At 43.9% G+C, this 25,482-nt stretch overlaps 1 protein-coding gene across 1 annotated transcript in view; it reads right to left on the bottom strand.

Annotated features, from left to right (window-relative positions):
* LOC134338391 (uncharacterized) overlaps positions 1 to 25,482 on the bottom strand; it is a 140,315-nt gene that overhangs the window by 65,770 nt on the left and 49,063 nt on the right. Inside the window, exons 8-12 of the mRNA XM_063034183.1 lie at positions 24,565 to 24,778; positions 16,173 to 16,470; positions 14,584 to 14,759; positions 13,108 to 13,358; positions 8,241 to 8,373 (exon numbers count right to left, since the gene is read on the bottom strand). Of these exons, the coding sequence (XP_062890253.1) occupies positions 8,241 to 8,373; positions 13,108 to 13,358; positions 14,584 to 14,759; positions 16,173 to 16,470; positions 24,565 to 24,778 (1,072 nt within the window). The remainder of the gene's footprint in view (positions 1 to 8,240; positions 8,374 to 13,107; positions 13,359 to 14,583; positions 14,760 to 16,172; positions 16,471 to 24,564; positions 24,779 to 25,482) is intronic.

Genomic DNA, 25,482 nt, shown 5'->3' with positions numbered 1-25,482 from the left:
GAGAGGGGAGACTTGCAGCATGGGCAACTGCCGGTCTTCCATACAACCTTGCCCAGGCCTGCGCCCTGGAAACCTTCCAAGGTGCAAATCCACGATCTCACGAGACTAACGGATGCCAATTTATTTATACTGTATATGCGCTCTGATATCAAATGGAACAATCTGTACCATTTAAAGGTGATTTGAACATGGCACATAGAACATAATACAGCAATGGAAAGAGGCCTGCGGCCCACAATAATGCCAAATTAAACTGCACATCTGTCAGCAAATGGTGTATATCTCTCCATTTGCTAACAAGAGAAGATCTGCAGATGCTGGAAATCCAAAGCAACCCACACAAAATGCTGGAGGAACTCAGCAGACCAGGCAACATCTATCGAAAAAAGTAAACTGTCAAAGTTTTGGGCCAAGACCTTTCATCAGGGCTGATGGTCTGAGTCCTGATGAGGGGTCTCGGCCCAAAATGTCAACGGTTTCATTTCCTTTAATCAAGTTAGGAAGGGAGTTGAGAAGAAGGACTGCAAAGGTAGTAATCACAGGATTACTGCCTGTGCTACGCGACAGTGAGAGTAGGAATGGAATGAGGTGGAGGATAAATGTGTGGCTAAGGGATTGGAGCAGGGGGCAGGGATTCAAGTTTCTGGATCATTGGGACCTCTTTTGGCGCAGGTGTGACCTGTAAAAAAGGACGGGTTGCACTTGAATCTTAGGGGGACCAATATCCTGGCGGGGAGATTTGCGAAGGCTACTGGGGAGACTTTAAACTGGAATGGTTGGGGGGTGAGAATCAAAATTGAAGAGACTAGGAGGGAGGAGGTTAGTTCACAAATAGAGAAAGCTAGTAGACAGTGTGTGAGGGAAGATAGGCAGTGGACAGAGAACAGGAGTGTTCAGACTGGAGATGTGGGGGAGAAGGAAGAAAAAGATAACAAAGTTGTTTGCACCATTAGGGATAAACAGAGAGTAAGAGGTGGAGAGTTTCTTAAATGCATCTATTTTAATGCTAGCAGCATTGTAAGAAAGGTGGATGAGCTTAGAGCATGGATTGATACCTGGAAATATGATGTTGTAGCTGTTAGTGAAACATGGTTGCAGGAGGGGTGTGATTGGCAACTAAATATTCGTGGATTTTGTTGCTTCAGGTGTGATAGAATCGGAGGGGCAAGAGGGGGAGGTGTTGCATTGCTTGTCAGAGAAAAGATTACAGTGGCGCTTTGGTAGGATAGATTAGAGGACTCGTCTAGGGAGGCTATTTGGGTGGAATTGAGGAATGGAAAAGGTGTAGTAACGCTTATAGGGGTGTATTATAGACCACCTAATGGGGAGCGAGAATTGAAGGAGCAAATTTGTAAGGAGATAGCAGATATTTGTAGTAAGCACAAGGTTGTGATTGTGGGAGATTTTAATTTTCCACACATAGACTGGGAAACCCATTCTGTAAAAAGGTTGGATGGTTTGGAGTTTGTAAAATGTGTGCAAGACAATTTTTTGCAGCAATACATAGAGGTTCCAACTAGAGAAGGAGCAGTGTTGGATCTCCTGTTAGGGAATGAGATAGGTCAATGCTGGGGAGCACTTCGGGTCCAGTGATTACAATGTCATTAGTTTCAATATAATTATGGCGAAGAATAGGACTGGACCCAGGGTTGAAATTTTTGATTGAAGAAAGGCTAACTTTGAGGAGATGCGAAAGGATTTAGAAGGAGTGGATTGGGACAATTTGTTTTATGGGAAGGATGTAATAGAGAAATAGAGGTCATTTAAAGGTGAAAATCTGAGGGTACAGAATTTTTATATTCCTGTTAGGTTGAAAGGAAAAATTAAAAGTTTGGGAGAGCTATGGTTTTCAAGGGATATTGGAAACTTGGTTTGGAAAAAGAGAGAGATCTACAATAAATATGGGCAGCCTAGAGTAAATGAGGTGCTCGAGGAATATAAAGAATGTAAAAAGAATCTTAAGAAAGAAATTAGAAAAGCTAAAAGAAAATATGAGGTTGCTTTGGCAAGTAAGGTGAAAATAAATCCAAAGGGTTTCTAGAGTTATATTAACAGCAAAAGGATAGTGGGGGATAAAATTGGTCCCTTAGAGATTCAGAGTGGACAGTGATGTGTGGAGCCAAAAGAGAAGGGGGAGATTTTGAACAATTTCTTTTCTTCGGTATTCACTAAGGAGAAGGATATTGAATTGTGCAAGGTAAGGGAAACAAGTAGGGTAGTTATGGAAACTATGATGATGAAAGAGGAGGAAGTACTGGGGCTTTTAAGGAATATAAAAGTGGATAAGTCTCCGGGTCCTGACGGGATATTCCCTTGGACCTTGAGGGAAGTTAGTGTGGAAATAGCAGGGGCTCTGACAGAAATATTTCAAATATCATTAGAAACAGGGATGGTGACGGAGGATTGGCATATTGCTCATCTTGTTCCATTGTTTAAAAAGAGTTCTAAGAGTAAACCTAGCAATTATCGGCCTGTGAGTTTGATGTCAGTGGTGGGTAAATTGATGGAAAGTATTCTTAGAGGTGGTACATATAATTATCTGGATAGACAGGGTCTGATTAGGAACAGTCAATATGGATTTGTGTGTGGAAAGTAATGTCTGACAAATCTTATTGAATTTTTCAACTGGTTACTAGGAAAGTTGACGAGGGTAAAGCGGTGGATGTTGTCTATATGGACTTCAGTAAGGCCTTTGACAAGATTCCAAACGGAAGGTTAGTTAGGAAGGTTCAATCGTTAGGTATTAATATTGAAGTAGTAAAATGGATTCAGCAGTGGCTGGATGTGAGACGCCAGAGAGTAGTAGTGGATAACTGCTTGTCAGATTGGAGGCCGGTGACTAGTGGTGTGCCTCAGGGATCTGTACTGGGTCCAATGTTGTTTGTCATATATATTAATGGTCTGGATGATGGGGTGGTAAATTGGATGAGTAATTATGCAGATGATACTAAGATAGGTGGAGTTGTGGATAATGAAGTAGGCTTTCAAAGCCTTCAGAGAGATTTAGGCCAGTTAGAAGAGTGGGCTGAAAGATGGCAGATGGAGTTTAATGCTGATAAATGTGAGGTGCTACATTTTGGTAGGACTAATCAAAATAGGACATACATGGTAAATGGTAGGGCATTGAAGAATGCAGTAGAACAGAGGGATCTAGGAATAATTGTGCATAGTTCCCTGAAGGTGGAATCTCATGTGGATAGGGTGGTGAAGAAAGCTTTTGGTATGCTGGCCTTTATAAATCAGAGCATTGAGTATAGGAGTTGGGATGTAATGTTGAAATTGTACACGGCATTGGTAAGGCCAAATTTGGAGTATTGTGTATAGTTCTGATCACCAAATTATAGGAAAGATTTCAACAAAATTCAGAGAGTACAGAGAAGATTTTCTAGAATGTTACTTGGGTTTCATCTCCTAAGTTACAGAGAAAGGTTGAACAAGTTGGGTCTTTATTCTTTGGAGTGTAGAAAGTTGAGGGGGGACTTGATAGAAGTGTTTAAAATTATGAGGGGGATAGATAGAGTTGACGTGGATAGGCTTTTTCCATTGAGTGTGGGGGAGATTCAAACAAGAGGACATGAGTTGAGAGTTAAAGGGCAAAAGTTTAGGGGTAACATGAGGGGGAACTTCTTTAATCAGAGAGTCGTAGCTGTGTGGAACGAGCTTCCAGCAGAAGTGGTTGAGGCAGGTTCGATGCTGTCATTTAAAGTTAAATTGGATAGATATATGGACAGGAAAGGAATGGAGGGTTATGGGCTGAGTGCAGGTCGGTGTGACTAGGTGAGAGTAAAGTGCTGTAATTGTTATATGGTTATATGGTTAAGTGATTTCTGTTGTGTATTTAATATTTCAATAATATTTCAGTAATTTTGTATACACTTTGGTTGATTATTACAAAAAAAATTCTTGCATCGATAAAGCAGTGGCTGATTGACAGGAGGCAAAGAATAAAGGAAGACTTTTCTGATTGGCTGCCAGTGACTGGTGGTATTCAAACTAAAGGGTCTATGTTGGGACTAATTTTTTTTTACGTTATATGTCAGTAATTTGGATGATGGAATTAATGGCTTTATTGCAAAGTTTTGAGGAAGTAGAGAGGTTACAGAAGGACTTAGACAAGTTAAGAGAATGGGTGAAGAAGTGGCAGATGGAATACAGTGTCAGGATGTCTATGGCATGCATTTCGGTAGAAGAAATGAAAGGGTTGACTATTTTCAAAATGGAGAGAAAATACAAAAAACTGAGATGCAAAAGGACTTCAGAGTCCTTGTGCAGAATTCCGTAAAGGTTAATTTGCAGGTTGAGACTGTGGTGATGGAAGCAAATGCAATGTTAGCATTCATTTCAAGAGGACTGGAATATAAAAGCAAATAATGATGATACTTTATAAAGCACTGATGAGGCCTCACTTGGAGTTTTGTGAGCAGCTCTGGACTCCTTGTGTTAAAAAGGATGTGCTGAAACTGGAGAGGTTTCAAAGGAGGTTAACGAAAATGATTCCAGAATTCAATGGCTTGTAATATGAAGAGTATTTGATGGCTCTGGGCCTGTACTCACGAGAATTCAGAAGAATGGGGGGTGACCTCATTGAAACCTATTGAATGGTGAAAGGCTTTGATTGACCGGAGAGGATGTTTCTTGTGGTGACGCACCCTCAGTAAAGAGGGGCGTCCTTTTAGAGTGGAGATGAGGAGGGAATTCGTTACCACAGATAGCTGTAGAGGACAAGTCTTTATGTATATTTCAGGCAGAGGTGAATGGACTCTTGACTGGTCAGGGTATGAATGGATACAGGGAGAAGGCAGAAGATTGGGGCAGAGAGGAAAATTGAACCAGCCATGATGAAATGGCAGAGCTGATTCGATGAACCAAATGGCCTAATTATGCTCCTATGTCTTATGGTCTTATTATTAGGCATTCTTGTTTGTTTAAATAATACGTGAATTGCATACGTCTTCACACTGTTGGCCATGGCGGGTTTAAAACGTTGAACTTGAAGGGGGTCAAGGACAGTGGAAAAAGACAGATCAATTGTCTTTGTTCCTGCCACGTGCTTGGAGATGGAGGCTACCATTTTGTGGAACTGTTTTACGTCCTCGATTTTGTTGCTCTGCTCTCTGTGTTTTAAAGTAATCACAATGATGTTTCAAGTAATCTGCTGGGTCGGAGATCATTTTTAAAAATAAGAAGTTGTTTGTGTGGTGTTATTTGATATAACATAACATGCAGGTTTGTGAATGTTAGGGTAGTGCCTGCCTGGAGTGATTTGAGCTGGTTGCTGAAGATAACAAAGAGCCAGCTTGCTGGGAAGAGGGCATTAAATGGATGCTGACCTGGAGCAGAGCCAATAAAAACGTGTTGAAGATTAATCAGATGACCTACAGCCAATGATACTGGAATGCAATATTTGAATTGGTAAGGACGAATAAACTTCGAGCGTGCTATTCAGCAATAACTCTCTCAAGAGACCCACCATTGCAAGGAAGAGCCCCCTTGCCAGAGGCTGGGCGAAGAAAGAATCGATCATCTGGCCAATGGAGATCCCCCATTTCAGTGTTACAAATTGGAAAAGTGGCCTGAGTGAGTATTGGTACCAAGGAAGCAGTAGACTTTATGTTCTAAGCTGTTGGTCTGGCATCAACATAGTTACATTGTTGTTTGTACAGAGACAATAAAGTGCAAGATTCGATTATTTATGAGTTGCGTAGGGTATTTCCTAACCTAGTTCCATTGACGAACAATCAACAACACTACCCTGTGGTACGTGCATGTGTCGTTTAAAGGTAAACACAAAGTTAGACCCACATTCCCAGATTCCCGTGTCTTCCTTTAAATTAGTTTTATGTTTTGAAGTTGCAGGACATAACAATTCCATTTAGTATTCTCATGGAGAAGTCCACTAGGACAAGTCTCCATAGATAATTAAATAGTTTGAAAATTAATAGAATTGATCCTTGCATGGTGTGTGTGTGTGTGTGTGTGTGTGTATGTATGTCAGAACAATTGCTTAAAAGGGTAAAGCAGTCCAGAGTTTGAAATGTCATGTGGCAGGGGTGAGTATATATGAACTTGTTGAGACCATGAGCAGTGTGAGGAGATATCCAGTCAATTTCAACATACAAGAGAAGTTTGGATAGGCACATGGAAGGGAAGGGTATGGAGCACTATGTTCCCAGTGCAGGTTGATGGGATTAGGTGGTTTAAATAGTTCAGCCTGGACTCAATGGGTCAAAGGGCCTGATTATGTGTTGTCTTTTCTATGACTCTACTATAAATTGAGGTATAAATTGTCATCCAGTTTGATGAATCGCCCTTTATATTGGTAGATGGTCATACCAGCAGACCTGGATGAACAGGTGGGATCATGCTGTAAAGAAAATAAATAACTACATGATATATGCATCTCATCGACATAAGCATTATTTTATACCTAATATTATTCCTGAATATTGCCAGATGTCAGCATTTAGTTGTAGCGAGCCACATTCAGGCGAGTTACAGTGGGTCCGAATGTCTTCACTGGCTAGGATGCACAAGACAAGAGAAGAAATCATAAGTTTCAATCTTCTACTTTGGAGGTGAGACACGACAAGAGAATGAGTGGCCCTGTGCCGATATTCACATGAACTCATAGAGTGTCATGGTGAGTGGGGTGACTGTTGACATATGCACTGGAAGCACTGGCTGGAACAAGGCACGACAGACTGTCAAGGAGCCATTCACCAGACTGTTCGACAGATGCTGCCAATTTGGGGTTCAGCTCTCCACACTCTTAATGTTGCACAGTTGAAGATGCATTAAACAGAAGGAAGGAGCTCACTTTTGTGCTGGTTAGAAGGATCACCAAGTCAACACTGGGTAAACACTGCTAGATTTCAGTAGACAAGACCTTGGGAAGACAACACAAACAAACAGTAGAACCAGAAGGCCTGGTGGCAGACTGTATCCTCTTGGCCTCAATTCTCCATTCCTCACAGTCTCAGATATTGTCCTTGATCATGTGTATTCCCAAACACTAAAAAAATTGTTCAGGTCAAAGAACATGTTGCAGTGCGTACAAAACTGCTTATCACTCATGTGCCTTCTTCTCTAGGCTTTTGTTTAGCTCAATTAGAACAAACAACATAGAAATCTACAGCACATTACAGGCCCTTCGGCCCACAATGTTGTGGCAACCATGTAACCTCCTCTAGAAACTACCTAGAATTTCCTTACCGTATAGCGCCCTATTTCTCTAAGCTCCATGTACCTATCTAAGAGTCTCTTAAAAAGCCCTATTGCATCAACCTCTACCACCTTCGCTGGCAGTGCATTCCATGCTCCCACCACTCTGTGTGGAAAAACTGACCTCTGACATCACACTTGTACCTATTTCCAAGCACCTTAAAACTATACTCCCTCGTGTTAGCCATTCCAGCCCAGGAAAAAAAGCCTCTGGCTAGCAACATGATCAATGCCTCTATCATCTTATACACCTCTATCAGGTCACCTCTCATCTTGCGTCACTCCAAGAAAAAAAGCCAAAGTTCAGTCAACCTATTCTCATAGGGCATGCTCTGCAATCTAAGCAACATCTTTGTAAATCACCTCCGCCCTCTCTCTATAGTTTCCACATCCTTCCTGTAGTAAGGTGACCAGAACTGAGCAAAGTCCTCCAAATGGGATCTAACTAAGGTCTTATATAGCTGTAACATTACCTCATGGCTCTTGAACTCAATCCCACGGTTGGTGAATGCCAACAGAACATACACCTTCTTAACAAGACTGTCAAACTGCACAGCAGCTTTGAGTGTCCTATGGACATGGACCCCAAGATTTTGCCGATCCTCCACACTGTCAAGAGTCCTACCATTGATATTGTATACTGTCTTCAAATTTGACCTACCAAACTGAACAACTTCACATTTATCTGGGTTGAACTCCATCTGTCACTTCTCAGCCCAGTTCTGCATTCTATCAATGTCATGCTGTAACCATTGACAACACTCCGGACTATCCACTACACCACCAACTTTCGGTTCCAACCAGTGTTCAAAACTGCAGCATGGAAGATCAAGGTTGTGACTTTCAGCACTATGGACAGAAAATGAACCTGAAGGACAACACAAAGGCCTGTGACAGACTGCACCTTCTCCCATGGCCAGGGCAATCTGGGATATCTGTCAACAGCCAGGCATTGGTGCGGTGGAAGAAGTAGGCAAGTAAATATCTTTCTACATTCATCATTTCCCTAAACCAGTTACCTGGACATTCCATGCCCTGACACTAGAGACACAAGGCATTCTTAGGCACTTCCTGGCTTCATTTTCCATCACGTCCCAGCCATCTGATGAAGCCACGTTTCCAGTTGGATTAGCAGGGTCAAGAATTATTGGTCTGAAAAATAAAACCATTCCAACAAAGACCTCGTAAGTTAACAGCTCGACATCCATCTCATTGAAAATGTCATGGAGTTACTGTATATGCCATTTGTTTTCAAAGTAAGCATACACCAAGGAGTACTGATGGAAAATTTAATACTTTTTAACCAAGCCCCTCAAGTTCAGTTCATGACTAAAGTACCTGCCCACCCTTGGAAACCACAGAACAAGATGCTATTGACTGGCTGGCAAGACCAGGGTTTGTTGCCCATCGTGGTGTGAAGGGGATTGATCAAAACTACTAAGTTTGACCTAAGCAACATACATCAAAGTTGCTGGTGAACGCAGCAGGCCAAGCAGCATCTATAGGAAGAGGCGCAGTCGACGTTTCAGGCCGAGACCCTTCGTCAGGACTAACTGAAGGAAGAGTGAGTAAGGGATTTGAAAGCTGGAGGGGGAGGGGGAGATGCAAAATGATAGGAGAAGACAGGAGGGGGAGGGATAGAGCCGAGAGCTGGACAGGTGATAGGCAAAAGGGGATACGAGAGGATCATGGGACAGGAGGTCCGGGAAGAAAGACAAGCGGGGGGGGGTGACCCAGAGGATGGGCAAGAGGTATATTCAGAGGGACAGAGGGAGAAAAAGGAGAGTGAGAGAAAGAATGTGTGCATAAAAATGAGTAACAGATGGGGTACAAGGGGGAGGTGGGGCCTTAGCAGAAGTTAGAGAAGTCGATGTTCATGCCATCAGGTTGGAGGCTACCCAGACGGAATATAAGGTGTTGTTCCTCCAACCTGAGTGTGGCTTCATCTTTACAGTAGAGGAGGCCGTGGATAGACATGTCAGAATGGGAATGGGATGTGGAATTAAAATGTGTGGCCACTGGGAGATCCTGCTTTCTCTGGCTGACAGAGCGTAGATGTTCAGCAAAGCAGTCTCCCAGTCTGTGTCGGGTCTCACCAATATATAAAAGGCCACATCGGGAGCACCGGACGCAGTATATCACCCCAGTCGACTCACAGGTGAAGTGATGCCTCAGCTGGAAGGACTGTTTGGGGCCCTGAATGGTGGTAAGGGAGGAAGTGTAAGGGCATGTGTAGCACTTGTTCCGCTTACACGGATAAGTGCCAGGAGGGAGATCAGTGGGGAGGGATGGGGGGGACGAATGGACAAGGGAGTTGTGTAGGGAGCGATCCCTGCGGAATGCAGAGAGAGGGGGGGAGGGAAGGATGTGCTTAGTGGTGGGATCCCGTTGGAAGTGGCGGAAGTTACGGAGAATAATATGTTGGACCCGGAGGCTGGTGGGGTGGTAGGTGAGGACCAGGGGAACCCTATTCCTAGTGGGGTGGTGGGAGGATGGAGTGAGAGCAGATGTACGTGAAATGGGGGAGATGCGTTTAAGAGCAGAGTTGATAGTGGAGGAAGGGAAGCCCCTTTCTTTAAAAAATGAAGACATCGCCCTCGTCCTAGAATGAAAAGCCCCATCCTGAGAGCAGATGCGGCGGAGACGGAGGAATTGCAAGAAGGGGGTGGCGTTTTTGCAAGAGACAGGGTGAGAAGAGGAATAGTCCAGATAGCTGTGAGAGTCAGTAGGCTTATAGTAGACATCAGTGGATAAGCTGTCTCCAGAGACAGAGACAGAAAGATCTAGAAAGGGGAGGGAGGTGTCGGAAATGGACCAGGTAAACTTGAGGGCAGGGTGAAAGTTGGAGGCAAAGTTAATAAAGTCAACGAGTTCTGCATGCGTGCAGGAAGCAGCGCCAATGCAGTCGTCGATGTAGCGAAGGAAAAGTGGGGGACAGATATCAGAATAGGCACGGAACATAGATTGTTCCACAAACCCAACAGAAAGGCAGGCATAGCTAGGACCCATACGGGTGCCCATAGCTACACCTTTAGTTTGGAGGAAATGGGAGGAGCAAAAGGAGAAATTATTAAGAGTAAGGACTAATTCCGCTAGACGGAGCAGAGTGGTGGTAGAGGGGAACTGATTAGGTCTGGAATCCAAAAAGAAGCGTAGAGCTTTGAGACCTTCCTGATGGGGGATGGAAGTATATAAGGACTGGACATCCATGCTGAAAATAAAGCGGTGGGGGCCAGGGAACTTAAAATCATCGAAAAGTTTAAGAGCGTGAGAAGTGTCACGAACATAGGTCGGAAGGGATTGAACAAGGGGTGATAAAACAGTGTCGAGGTATGCAGAAACGAGTTCAGTGGGGCAGGAGCAAGCTGAGACAATAGGTCGGCCAGGACAGGCAGGTTTGTGGATCTTGTGTAGGAGGTAGAAACGGGAAGTGCGAGGTGTGGGAACAATAAGGTTGGTAGCAGTGGATGGGAGATCCCCTGAGCGGATAAAGTCGGTGATAGTGTGGGAGACAATGGCCTGGTGCTCCTTAGTGGGGTCACGATCAAGGGGTAAATAAGAGGAGGTATCCACGAGTTGTCACTGTGCCTCGGCAAGGTAGAGGTCAGTACGCCAGACTACAACAGCACCCCCCTTATCAGCGGGTTTAATAATAAGGTTAGGATTAGTGCGGAGGGAGTGGAGAGCAGAGCGTTCCGAAGGAGTGAGGTTGGAATGGGGACAAGGTGCGGTGAAGTCGAGACGGTTGATGTCCCGTCGGCAGTTGGCAATAAAGAGATCCAGAGCAGGCAGAAGACCAGAGCGGGGTGTCCATGAAGAAGAGGAGGGTTGAAGACGGGAGAAGGGGTCATCGGTGGGGGTGGAAGAGTCCTTGCCGAAGAAGTAGGCTCGGAGACGGAGACGGCGGAAGAAAAGTTCCGCATCATGGCGAACACGGAACTCACTGAGGTGTGGGTGAAGGGAGACAAACGTGAGGCCCTTACTGAGAACAGAGCGTTCTGCCTCCGACAGTTGAAGGTCGGAGGGGATGGTAAAGACCCGGCACGGATGAGAGCTGGGATCAGAGGGGGGAGGGGGGAGGCTGGGGGTGTCAGTGGAGAGGGGAGGGTTGGGGTGAGAGGAAGATGGAGCCTCTGAGGGCCCAGGAGTTTGACCTAATATTGTTCTCCACCCATCAGGAAACCAGTAGACTTCTCAGTTGTCCGACTGTCTTTCAGGTTTAACCGAGACCCCAATGGAGGCAACAACACTGAAGTGCAGCAAATGGCTTCCTCAATTACAACCTCTTTTCCCTCATGTCACTGGCTGTACTGGAAGTGAGTTTTATCCACCATTTGTAAAATCCTGCACGTGAGGACACCAAGGACCGGGGTTTTTTGATGGTGTGATTCACGATGGGTTTCAATACTTCAGAAACCAATTCCTGTGTTGGAACTCTGTGCAGCTATCTGCATCTCTGCAGATATTAATCAGTATTTTTCTATATGTCTTGTGCAGAGGAAATGCAATTTGAGCTGTAATAAAATCGGGGGATAAATGACAAACTCATTGATATGAAGAAGTAACTTTAGAGTGAATAACATATGAAGAATTCCATAAAGTGGAGGTAAGGTTGTTTTTGTAAGTTTTTTGTGCAGGGAGAGGGGGATTTGGAGGCTGATGTTCTTGGTGTGTTTTGTGTGGGGAGAGGGGGATTTGGCGACTGATGTTCTTCTTCCATTTCGTGTGGAGGGAGGGGGGCTTAGGTGATTGAGGATCGTGTTGCCTTTCTTTTTTGCGCAGGGGGTTGGGGTTACTGTTTCTCTCTGAAATGACTTCCATGGTTTTTCCTTGTTTCATAGCTACCTGGAGAAGAAAAATCTTAGAATTGTATACTGCATACGTCCTTTAAAAAAATGAACCTTTGAACCTTGCAACACACACAAACTGCTGGAGGAATTCAGCAGGCCAGGCTATGGAAAAGAGTACAGTCGAACTGTTGGGCCGAGACACTTCAGCAGGACCAGAGAAAGAATGATGAAGAGTAGACTTAAAAGTTGGGGGAGGGGAGAGAGAAACACAAGGTGAAAGGTGAAACCAGGAGGGGGGAGGGTGAAGTTGAATGGAAATGGGAAGATGACTGGTGAAAGAGAAACAGGGCTACAGAAGGGGGTATCTAATAGGAGAGGACAGCAGGCCATGGAAGAAAGAAAAGAGGGGAGGAGCACCAGAGAGAAGTGATGGGCAGACAAGGAGAAAGGGTGAGAGAGGGGAAAGGGGATGGGGAATGGTGAAGGATGGAGGGCCGTTACCTTAAATTTTAGAAATTGATGTTCATTCCTTCAGGTTGAAGACTACCCAGACAGAATATAAGGTGTTGTTCCTCCAACCTGAGTGTGGCCTCATTGCAACAGTAAAGGAGGTCATGGATAGGCATATCGGATTGGGAATGCAAAGTGGAATTAAAATGGGTGGTTTCTGGGAGATCCTGCTTTTTCTGGCGGAAGGGGTTTAGCTGTTCGGCAAAGCGCTCTCCCAATCTTGAACCTTTTTAGGTGACTGAAAGGATTACCACTGGTGGAAAAGGAACGGAAGGGGGACTGGCTCACTGGCTAGGAGAGGTTGTAGATGCAGGGTGTGGTGAGGTGATGGAGGGTAGGTTGTGGTGTTGGTAAGAAGTGAAAATGAAGGTGAAGGTTTGGAATTTAATCACTTCAACAAGGTGAGACAATGCCGGCTACTTTAGAATTGAGGAACATTTGAAGTGCATTGAAGCATCTTTTATTATGATAAGATTATTTTTTTTCTCTCTGTTAGAACTGTCTGTACAGGAATTTGAAAGGGAACATTAACTAAAATAAAAATGTAGCTTTAATTATCAGTGTGAATTGTGGTCATGCATCTTACCTCCTCTCACGGAGTTTATTGTTTAAAAATTCTGCCAAGGATCCGTTAGTAACATCGTAGTAGTCGGTCCAGTAGATGCAGAGTTCCCGATATCTGCAGATCAATTCCAGGACAGTGCGGAACCCTTCAGCCGTGTCAAAACTCTCCTTGCGATTACCTTGTTCCCAGGCATGGATAGTCAATAACTCTAGGGCATATTTTGGTGGCAGTCGTGCTCCAGCTCTCAACTCTGACTTCCGTGGCTTCACATACTAGAGAAAGTTATTGACAAAGATAAATAAATAAATGATGTAAAATATACTCCCTCTGATCCTGTATTTTTGTCTCTACATTTTAATCCTTTGTTATTTGTCTTGAGGAAGATACATGCTTTGGGCACATCCAGATCAACAATGACATGAAAATATCCATTGAACAATCATTGTGTAACCCTTAATCCAATATTTCCATCACTCAAACTGCTACATCTAAAATTAATTTCCCTCAAAAATATATCCTGAGGCTCAGGCTGCCATCTACAGATCTTTGAGGACCTAACCTAGTCCCAACATATTGATGTAGCCATAAAGAATGCAAGACAGCGGCTAAATTTCATTAGGAGTTTGTCACCTTCTACAGATGCACTGTGGAGAGCATTCCGACTGGCTGCATCACCATCTGATATGGATGTGGGGCTACTACACAGGATCAAAGTAAGATGCAGAGAGTTATAAAATTAGTTAGCGCCATCATGGTCACTTGCTTCCGTAGTATCCAAGACATCTTCAAGGAGCAGTGCCTCAGAAAGGTGATGTCCATCATTACGGACCCCCACCACGCAAAACATGTCCTCTTCTCATTGTTACCATCAGGAAGGAGGTACAGAATCCTGAACGCACACTCTCAGTGATTCAGGAACAGTATCTTCCCCTCTACTGTCCAATTTCTAAATGGACATTGAACCCAGGAACACTACCTCACTAACAAGAGAAAATCGACTGATGCTGGAAATCCAAGCAAATGCTGGAGGAACTCAGCAGACCAGGCAGCATCTATGGAAAAGTGTATGGTTGACGTTTCTGGCTGAGACCCTTCACCAGGACTAGGGAAAAAAAAGATGAGGAGTCAGAGTTAGAAGCTGGGGGTAGGGGAGGAAAAAACACAAGATGATAGGAGGGGAAGAGGGGTGAAGTAGAGCTGAGAAATTGATTAGTGAAAGAGATACAGAGCAGGATAAGGGGGAAATCTAATGGAAGGAAGAAAAGGGAAGGGGTAGCACCAGAGGGAGGTGATGGGAAAGCAAGGAGATAAGGGGAGAGAAGGACTGGGGAATGGTGAAGGAGGAGGGGGACATTACCTCACTACTCTCCTTTCTGATTTGTGACTTGGCCTCCACAGGAGAGCCTCTGAAGAAAGTGGAAGCTGGATATTAAACAAGCTTTCTCTTTATATTGGTATTACAAGGATTCAGAATCATGCTGTTCTCCAGTAACTTACCAGTATGTACCAATACTTCATCAGGCGGATCAAATCTTTGACTTTTGAAGTATACTTCTTCACAAACGCTCTCTGAAGTTCCGTAAAGCAGGGAGAAAATTCACCATCTGTGCTTCTGTTTCTGCTTAGAAATCTGATCAATTCACAATGTGCTTCATTCGGATTGTACAGTCCCTCTGTAAGGAGTAAAGTGGTTAACGAGCAACATTTCTGATGACAATCACAGTGCAGTTAATATATCTGAAACCTGGCAGGCGATGCGTAGTGCTGCACTGTATTGTTGACATCCAGTTTAGTTAATCTCATGATTTATAACCCAAAGGTTCTCAAATTGTGTTAGCTAGCTTGCATAGCGTTCCTCAAGGGACGAGGAAGTAACTCAGTCCAAGCTGCTAACTATTGTCATTTAACATATGGCACACAGTCCTGGTCACCCCGCTATAGGAAGGACGTTGAGGCTTCGGAGAGGATGCAAAAGAGGTTTACCAGGATGCTGCCCGGTTTGGAGGATGTGCTCTCACGAGAGGCTGGATGAACTTGGGTTGTTTTCTCTGGAGTGTCGGAGGCTGAGGAGAGATCTGATTGAGGTTTACAAGATTATGAGAGGATAGATAGAGTAGACAGGGGGTATCTGTTTCCCAGGGTTGAAATGTCTATAATAGTAGAGGGCATGCATCGGAGGTGAGAGGAGGTTATTCGGGAATTTCCGACAGCTCAATCAGTGGCAGGGGCAGGTTTCTCGCAGGTCGGTAATGCATGTTCAAAGTACAGACGGGACAAGCGGGGGCAACCATTGTCAGGGTAGCAATTGTCGGGGCAGCCATTGTTGGGATTAGGCTAGTGGTGAATGTAGGAGTGTCAGGCGTTGGCTCAAAGGAGACTTCGGATTGAAAGAGGAGTTGGCTCTGGGTGAGTTTCTGTTCAGGTTCCTTTTTCTCCTCTTGCTGTACCTAGTGTAGTGAATGGCTGTTGTGTGTTCTTCATGCTGATTGGATGTTGAGTCCCAGGAGACCCAGAGTCTCCCAGGGTTCTACATCTACATGCAGTGCATCCAGCTGCGGCTCCTTGAAGACCGTGTTAGGGAACTGGAGCAGCAGCTTGGTGACCTTTGGCTTGTACAGGAGAGTGAGGAGATAATCCATCAGAGTTACAGGGAAGTAGTCACCCCGAAGTTGCAGGAGGCGAGAATTGAGGAGCAGATCTGTGGGTGAAAATGCCTTGTTAATGAGAGAGGTCAGAGGAGAATGGCCAGACTGGTTCAGGCTGACAGGAAGGTGACAGTAACTCAAATAACCACACATTACAATAGTGGTGTGCAGAATATAGAACTCAATTGTCCCATGATCTGAACCATGAACCAGAAAACAGACACTGAAGGGAGAAAATCTAACAAGCTCCACTCTTCCCATCCTTCTAGAGCAGTATTTCCCAACCTTTTTTAATGCCATAGACTCTAAGCAATGACCAAGGGGTCCATGGACCCCAGGTTGAGGACAATTGTTCTAGAGCTTACACAAGAATTAAAATTAGGTTTCAGATTTAATGATACTTCTAAACATAGGTGAGATAACATTGCTGCAAGTTCTTACTTAATGCATCATAGGTCGGCAGAACATCAAATGACACACTCTCTGAAGACTTCTTTGATTTCAAATTAAAGCTCAGAGATTTTGGTGGGATGCTGCTTTGCTTTGTTGAGGTGATAGTAATATCACGGATCTCATACGCAAGGCTTCTGGAGCATTCTTCCAGCATTTGCTGAATTCCCTCGAGAATTTCAAGCCTGGTGTCTCTCTGGTCCTGGAAACTTTTGAAGCAACTGAGGAAGATGACAAGATCTGCATCTGAGCTCATTTTTACGGCTGTGCCTTTCCCTGATGACCCACCCTGTCAAAAAACAAGAATGTTTAATTATTTCCGATTATTACAATGAGTGGCAGACAGTTCCATTTCAGATATATGATGTAAACAAATGACCCACGTTGATTAGCTTCACTATTGATAGTTATGGGATTACAGTCCGTTTACGTTGTAACTTTGTTTGCACAATTACACACAGTGGCTATTTTTCCTGCTGCTTTCCATCCAAATATTCCCCTTTTCCAAAAATCCTCAATGGGATGGGATGCCCATAATATTTCCCCAAAGTAGATATTCTATGCGTATGATCATAAATGATCACTGACAGCAGGTTATTGTACTTTATTGGCAAAACATCCAGCCTCGTACTCACTGAAGATACAGTTTTTATATTAAAAAAAAGTAAAACAGGAGCGGGAAGACCTGTGCTGATATCTCCATCCTGAATCTGTGGAATGCTCTGCCACAGACTGCAGTGGAGGCCAAATCTGCGGGGATATTTAAAGCAGAAGTTGATAGTTTCCTGATCGGGCTGGGCATCAAAGGATATGACCTGAAGGCAGGTGTATGGGGTTTTGAGTGGAATACAGTATCAGCCATGATAGAATGGAGGAGCAGATCGATGGGCTGAATGGCCTAATTCTGCTCCTATGTCTTACGGGATTATGGTCCCTGCAACCAGCATTAAGTGATTCTGCTGGAAGATCTCAGTCAGCGCTGAGAGAATCACTATTGATTGCTCGGAGTAGGGCTACAAAGTTAGAAGATACGAATTTGTAGCTAGCATGTCGGCTAATGAAAATACAGAATGTAGAGGCAGCTCGAAGGGCCCATTGGGAACCTGATCCTGTGAAGGTTCAAGCAATGTTGAGACAGGGCAATGATCCTACTGTGGGGTTGGGAGATGGGGATACCAGGCTGCATGATGAAAATGAGGGGGACAGGGAAGAGTGAACACCTCTGCTTAATCCTTGTGATGATCGCATTCTCCCTTGTTAGTGCAAAACAGTAGGGGCCAGGCCAGTGATTACACGTTTCCACACCAGCCACTGGGGGCATCGGCACACTGCTTCTTCCTCTCAGGGGGTAGGGACAAGGAGGAGGCTCAGGAATGTGTGAGGGATGGTGTAATGGACACCTTCAACACATCACAGCTCAGAGAATTCTACGATGAGGAATTAGCAAGTTTAGGGGAAAGATAGAGACAAAAGGCTGGGGAGTACTTGGCCGCGTAAAGGTTATTGAAAATATGGGAAGAAGGGGTACCAGAGAGAACCTATCTAATGGAGAGATGGGTGCCTTAGGAAGCCTGTCGTCCCAACATGCAATTGATAACACCCTGAGAACATGGCATGTTACCCTGAGGATAATGCATCACCATGGATTTGAGTAACAGCAGCAGTTCAACTTGGGTATCCCACTCTTACTGAATGGAATTTAAACCCCAAAAGGAGTGGAGCACAGTAGACAAGGCTACTACACTTCTATGCCAGTGGACTCTTATCAGACCAGAGGATATTGAATTAACTTCTGGAATGTTAGGACACCTGGTTACCGAGAGAGATTTCTCAATAAAAGGGCTACTGCTGTCTTTAATAGCACCAGCTGCTGGTCATCCTATAAGTAGAGCGATTCAATTATTACAGGTGTCGAAAATGTAGAAGAGGGTGCCCATAGCCAGGTGCAGAGGTTAATTGGCAGACTACAGTACATGTGCTTGCAACACTGTGTGTCCGACAGAGTGATCAGCAGCACTGGGGCTCCACAGGGGACTGTCTTGTCTCCCTTTCTCTTCACCATTTACACCTCGGACTTCAACTACTGCACAGAGTCTTGTCATCTTCAGAAGTTTTCGGATGACTCTGCCATAGTTGGATGCATCAGCAAGGGAGATGAGGCTGAGTACAGGGCTACGGTAGGAGACTTTGTCACATGGTATGAGCAGAATTATCTGCAGCTTAATGTGAAAAAGACTAAGGAGCTGGTGGTAGACCTGAGGAGAGCTAAGGTACCAGTGACCCCTGTTTCCATCCAGGGGGTCAGTGTGGACATGGTGGAGGATTACAGATACCTGGGGATACAAATTGACAATAAACTGGACTGGTCAAAGAACACTGAGGCTGTCTACAAGAAGGGTCAGAGCCATCTCTATTTCCTGAGGAGACTGAGGTCCTTTAACATCTGCCGGACGATGCTGAGGATGTTCTATGAGTCTGTGGTGGCCAGTGCTATCATGTTTGCTTTTGTGTGCTGGGGCAGCAGGCTGAGGGTAGCAGACACCAACAGAATCAACAAACTCATTCGTAAGGCCAGTGATGTTGTGGGAATGGAACTGGACTCTCTCACGGTGGTGTCTGAAAAGAGGATGTTGTGTAAGTTCACAGGATCACAAGACAAAGGAGCAGAAGTAGGCCATTCGGCCCATCGAGTCTGCTCCGCAGCTCCCCCATGAGCTAAACTATTCACCCATCTAGTTCCAATTTCCGGCTTTTTCCCCATATCCCTTGATACCCTGACATTTTAGATACCTGTCAATCTCCTCTTTAAACACCCTCAATGATCGGGCCTCCACAGCTGTATGTGGCAATGAATTCCACAAATCCATGACCATCTGGCTAAAAAAATTTCTCCTCATCTCTGTTTTAACTGGGTACCCTCTAATTCTAAGACTATGGCCTCTTGTTCTGGACTCACCCACCAAGGGAAACAACCTTTCCACATCTACTCTGTCCAACCCTTTCAACATTCGAAATGTTTCTATGAGATCCCCTCTCATTCATCTATACTCTAATGAACACAGCCCAAGAGCCGACAAACGCTCCTCATATGTTAGCCCCTGCATTCCAGGAATCATCCTCGTAAATCCTCTCTGAACTCTCTCCAACATCAGTACATCCTTTTTAAGATAGGGGGCCCAAAACTGCACACGCTATTCCAAATGAGGTCTCACCAGTGCCCAACAGAGCCTCATCAACACCTCCTTACTCTTATACACTATTCCTCTTGAAATGAATGCCAACATAGCATTCGCTTTCCTTACTGCTGATCCAACTTGGTGGTTAACCTGTAGGGTATCCTGCACGAGGACCCCCAAGTCCCTTTGCACTTCTAATTTTTGAATTTTCTTCCCATCTAAATAATAATCTGCCCAATTATTTCTTCTTCCAAAATGTACAATGGTACATTTGTCAACGTTGTATCTCATCTGCCATTTCTTTGCCCACTCTCCTAAACTGACTAAGTCTCTCTGCAACCTTTCCATTTCTTCAACATTTCCTGCTCCTCCACCTATCTTGGTGTCATCCGCAAACCCACAAAACCATTTAATCCATAATCCAAATCATCGATATACATCGTAAAAAGAAGCAGCCCCAACACCGACTCCTGCAGAACACCACTAGTAACCGGCAACCAGTCAGAATAGGATCCCTTTATTCCCACCCTTTGCTTTCTGCCTATCAGCCAATGCTCCTCCCATTTCAATATCCTTCCTATAATTCCATGGGCTCTCATCTTATTAAGCAGCCTCATATGCGGCACCTTATCGAAGGCCTTTTGAAAATCCAAATACACAACATCCACAGCCTCTCCCTTGTCAACCTTATTCGAGATTGCCTCTAAAAATTCCAATAGGTTGGTAAGGCAGGATCTTCCCTTCATGAAACCACGCTGGCTTCGGCCTATCTTGTCATGCACCTCGAGGTATTTCGTAACCTCGTCTTTGAGGATTGACTCCAATATCTTTCCAACTACCGATGTCAGACTAATAAGTCTGTAACACACATCAAAGTTGCTGGTGAATGCAGCAGGCCAAGCAGCATCTATAGGAAGAGGCGCAGTCGACGTTTCAGGCCGAGACCCTTTCTTTTTGCTGCCTCCTTCCTTTCTTCAATAGCGGAACTACATTTGCGACCTTCCAGTTCTCCGGAACCATGCCAGAGTCTATTGATTCCTGGAAGATCATTTCCAATGCTTCCACAATCTCCAAAGCCACCTCCTTCAGAACCCTTGGGTGCACCTCATCCGGACCAGGAGACTTATCTATTCTTAGTCCACTTAGCTTCCCAAGCACTTTCTCTCTAGTAATCTTGACCGTACCTAACTCTATTCCTTGATACCTCTGGCTATCAGGTATATTGCTCATGTCTACCACTGTGTAGACTGATGCAAAATACTCATTCAGTTCCTCCGCCATCTCTTTGTTATCCATTATAATTTCTCCAGCATCATTTTCAACTGGTCCCGTATCTACCCTTGTCACTCTTTTACTCTTCATATATTTAAATAAACTCTTAATATCCTTTTTTATGTTAATAGCCAACTTCCTTTCATAATTCATCTTTTCTTTCCTAATGACTTTCTTAGTTTCCTTCTATAAGTTTTTTAAACTCTTCCAGTCCTCATTTTTCCCGCTAATTTTTGCTTCCTTCTACGCCGTTTCTTTTGCTTTTATATTTGCCTTAACCTCTCTCGTTAGCCACATTTGTGCCATTTTTCCATTCATGATTTTCTTTTTTCTTGGAATATATTTTTCCTGCATTTTCCTTATTTCTTGTAGGAATTTCATCCAATTCTGCTCTGCCGTCCCTCCATTTAGCTTACTTTTCCAATCGACTTGGGCAAGTTCCGCTCTCATACCACTGTAATTTCCCTTGTTCCACTGAAATATCGATACACCTGATACCAGCTTCTCCTTTTCAAATTTGAAACTGAACTCAATCATATTATGATCACTACTTCCAAGGGGTTCCTTTACCTCCAGCTCCCTAATCGCCTCAGGTTCGTTACACAGCACGCAATCCAAAACAGCCGGTCCCCTAGTGGGCTTCTGGACAAGCTGCTCCAAAAAGCCATCTTGTAGGCATTCTACAAACTCCCTCTCCTGAGATCCATTACCTTCTTGACTTTCCCAATCCACTTTCATATTAAAATCCCCCATAATTATCTTGACATTTTCCTTCTGACACGCTTTTTCTATTTCCAGCTGCAACTTGTAGCCCACATCCCGGCTGTTGTTTGGAGGCCTGTATATAACTGCTATTAATGTCTTTTTACCCTTGCCATTTCTTAATTCTGCCCATAAGGATTCTACCTCTTCTGATCTTATGTCCCTTCTTTCTATTGATTTGATATCATTACTTACCATCAGGGCCACGCCACCCCTTTTACCTACCATCCTATCTTTCCTATACACTGTGTATCCTTGGATAGTCAGCTCTCAATCACATCCATCATTTAACCATGACTCGGTGATGGCCACAATGTCATATCTTTTAACCTGTAGCTGTGCAGCAAGGTTATCCACTTTATTTCTAATGCTGCATGCATTTAAGTTGCATGCCATCTTGGACAATATCTCCCATCCACTACATAATGTATTGGGTGGGCACAGGAGTACATTCAGCCAGAGACTCATTCCACCGAGATGCAGCACAGAGCGTCATAGGAAGTCATTCCTACCTGTGGCCATCAAACTTCACAACTCCTCCCTTGGAGGGTCAGACACCCTGTGCCGATAAGCTGGTCCTGGCATTATTTCATAATTTAGTGGCATAATTTACATATTACTATTTAACTATTTATGGTTTTATTACTATTTATTATTTATGGTGCAACTGTAATGAAAACCAATTTCCCCCGGGATCAATAAAGTATGACTATGACTATGACTGTGACTAATTAAACAGATGTAGATTGGGTGATCCTGCAGATCCCATAAAGAAATATTTTTAGCGTGGTTTAAAGCTGGTGTTCCGAAGGAGTAGGTAAATTGGTTTCCTACCCCTAGCCGCTACGCAATGTGGAAATACTATCAGGAAGAACAAGAAGGGGAAACTGTTGAGGGGGAAGGGTAATTATTCAAGTCCTATGCAGACAGAGGTCCTTTTGTCCTCTGCCAGATTCCTCACATTCCATTCAGGGTTCCCTGCGAAGGATATCAGTTCGCCAGCAGTGTGAATTGAGGTGTGGTTAGTATGTTCGCGCCTCATCGTTGTAGAGAGGGGTTCACTTGACCTGCATCCCTCATCACTGTAAATAGTGTGATTGATCTGAATGTGGAGAAATGCAAGGCCTGGCCACAGTTATTTTTGTGTGTTTAAAACCTTGAAGAGATTCTGTGAATGCCTTGAGTCCCACCCATTTGCTTTTTCCTTATTAGTTGTTCTCTGATAAGCATTGTTTCTCTTTGAGAAATTAACTGTCTTTTTTAAGTTTTTGCAGTTTCATAGGAAGTTTTAAAGAGGAGTACTACAGCCAGGCTTTGTGATTTTTGTTTTGTTTTTAATCTGTTACTTTGTTTCTTGTTTTCTAAATCTGTTACATGTTTATTGTGTCTTAATATGTTACTTTGTTATTTGTCTCTCCACATCATTGGTTTATGGATGACTCATTTCGTGTGAAATTTGAGTTGAAATTTGGGCAACTCAATTCCTGATATGAGCTGCCCACATTTCAGAGGGAATTGAGCATCTGGAGAGCAATTCTTATAGTTCTACTGTTTTTGTGTTTTCTAAATGTCCAGTGACTAATCAGGATAAATATACCTATTCACAAAGAGTGCTGTCTGTATCACTTGCCAGGCCCACAAACCTGATTCTACATTACAGGCATGGCTGCTATACAAGGAAGTAAGGGGACTAGGACCTCGTGATTTATAAGGCAGAGTTTGAACTGGGGCTCCAGTGAGCTAGAAAATAATGTGGGAAATTCGGACCCAGTGGGTTTGAGGGCAGGGGATAAACTGGTTACTGGTCAGTTAAAAAGCAGTGTTGCCAGGGTTTGGTCTGTTCCCTTCCCTTTGTACAAGGGTATTAATGGCTTGAAACCTGACGGCGGTTGCTGTAAGTGAGGTGAAATGTGTTATAAGGGAGAAGTAGTTCTTTTGGGAAATGTGGAAGTTCTGCATGCTTGTCTACTGCAGACCTGAAACAGGTTCCATTGGCAAGACAACCTGATTGACTGGTGAGAGCCCATTCACCAGGCCCCTGCAGCCAGCACCATGTGATTCTGCTGCTAATGCAGTGCTGCCCATCATGGGTGTCTTAGTCAAGAGAAGAGGGAGGGCAAATCTGATCTTTGTCCTTGGGGAACTGGTAGGAGGACAAAGGAGTGGCAAAGCAGATAAAATACAATTTCCAATTCTAAATAATAATTCAACTGATCAATCATATCACGGTACTGAATTGCGTCCTCACCCGTTTCCCTGCCTCAATTTATACCAAAGTTGTTTAGGTATCCGATTTTCAAAGTTTGAACATCTCAGCCAATTCCAAACAGTAATTTTTTTTTGGATGGGACTAGAAAGATGAAACCAAAATTCAAATTGTCACCATTGGCCACCTCAGAATCCAGAAAGCTGAAGTAGAAGCAGACCATTCCTGAACTCTATCAGCTGTCCAGGAAGACGATGATAGCTAGGATACCTTGGGAGATTTCCCAACGAGCCAAAACAGATTATAATTTAATGTACTTTTTTGGCAGAAACTCTGTAATGCTGCTGTACAATTGTTTGCTGCCAAAATTGTTAACATTTTGGGAAACCTGTGTGATGTTCTGGTGTGCTAGAAGAAAACCCATTTTCAACAATTCATCTTCAATTCAGGAGTGAAAAAGACTGTAAAGTTGGAGATTCAGCCAACACCATTACAGGCACAAACATCCCTACCAATGAGAACATCTTCAAGAGGCAGTTCCTCAAGAAGGTGGCGTCTACCATTAAGGTCCCTACCATCAGGGACGCAGCCTCTTCTCGTTACTACCATCAGGGAGGTGGTACACATTCAACGTTTTACCAACAGGTTTTCTCCCCCTGCCATCAAATTTCTGGATGGTTGATGAAACCAAGAACACTGTCTCACTGTTTCTCTTCAGCACTATTTATTTATTTCTTTACTAGTTATAACTTATAGTAATATTCTCAGGCTTGAACTGCACTGCTGCCGCAAAATAACAGATTTCACAATGTATGTCAGTAATATAAACCTGATTCTAATATCATCAAATTCATCTGAAAACAACTCCATTCACAAGGAAACAAATTAAAAGATAAATTAAAATAAGAAATTATTCAAATCACTTGGAGGCACAGTAAACATTTACATTAAAAGCCAAGCAACTCACCTTAACAGCTCTGATCACTTTAATGCTGGGTTGAGACATAAAACATCGATTCTTTAAAAACTCACAGATTCTGTGCACAGCCTGCTTCACCTCAGCATTAAATCCGACTGGCTCCAAGTTTCTTTTGATGAAGTCATCCAGTCTCCTGGGCTCTGTGTAGTACAGCTCCATTGTCGCTGAGCGTATGTTCTTCCTCAGGACTGTGGTCTTACCTCTGCCCCACAGATGCAGTGGATGAGGAGCTGAACTTCTTTATAAACTGGTTGTTAGCTCCACCTTCAAATAATAAAAATGCCATGCAACGTGAAGATAAGCTTTTCCCAGTGCAATAAAATTTGTACACATCACAGTTCAGTGACTGATCCACCCCTGCTCTGCTTATTGGATGTTTTGGAACACAATGGAAAACAGCTCTCCTAAGTTTCATTTCCTTACTTTGCATTCCTGTGATTTTCTATTCCTGGTTCCATTAAGATTTTCCTCACTGCCCTCTGGTCAGTGGCATTTTCCCTTCATTGATCCACATTTCAAGGGTTAATTTTGGCAACTGCAGTAACACAGGGCAAATGCCAAGAAGTCTTATCCCTGAGACCCATATTGCAACCCAAAAAGGAATCAAATCACAAACAAGAGAAATTCTACAGATGCTGAAAATCCAAAGCAACACACACAAAATGCTGGAGGAACTCAGCAGGCCAGGCAACATCTATGGAAAAAGTGCAGTCAATGTTTCGGGCCGAGACCCTTCAGCAGGATGGAGAAAAATAGATCAGAAGTAGACTTAAAATGTGGGGGAGGAGAGAGAGAAGCAGAAGGTGAAACTGGGAGGGGGAGGGGTGAAGTAAAGAGCTGGGAAGTCAATTGGTGAAAGAGATACAGGGCTGGAGATGGGGGAGTCTGACAGGAGGGAACAGAAGG

Source organism: Mobula hypostoma, chromosome 27, assembly GCF_963921235.1.
Source record: "Mobula hypostoma chromosome 27, sMobHyp1.1, whole genome shotgun sequence".
NCBI lineage: Eukaryota > Metazoa > Chordata > Chondrichthyes > Myliobatiformes > Myliobatidae > Mobula > Mobula hypostoma.
This window is presented reverse-complemented; position numbering and strand designations above follow the sequence as displayed.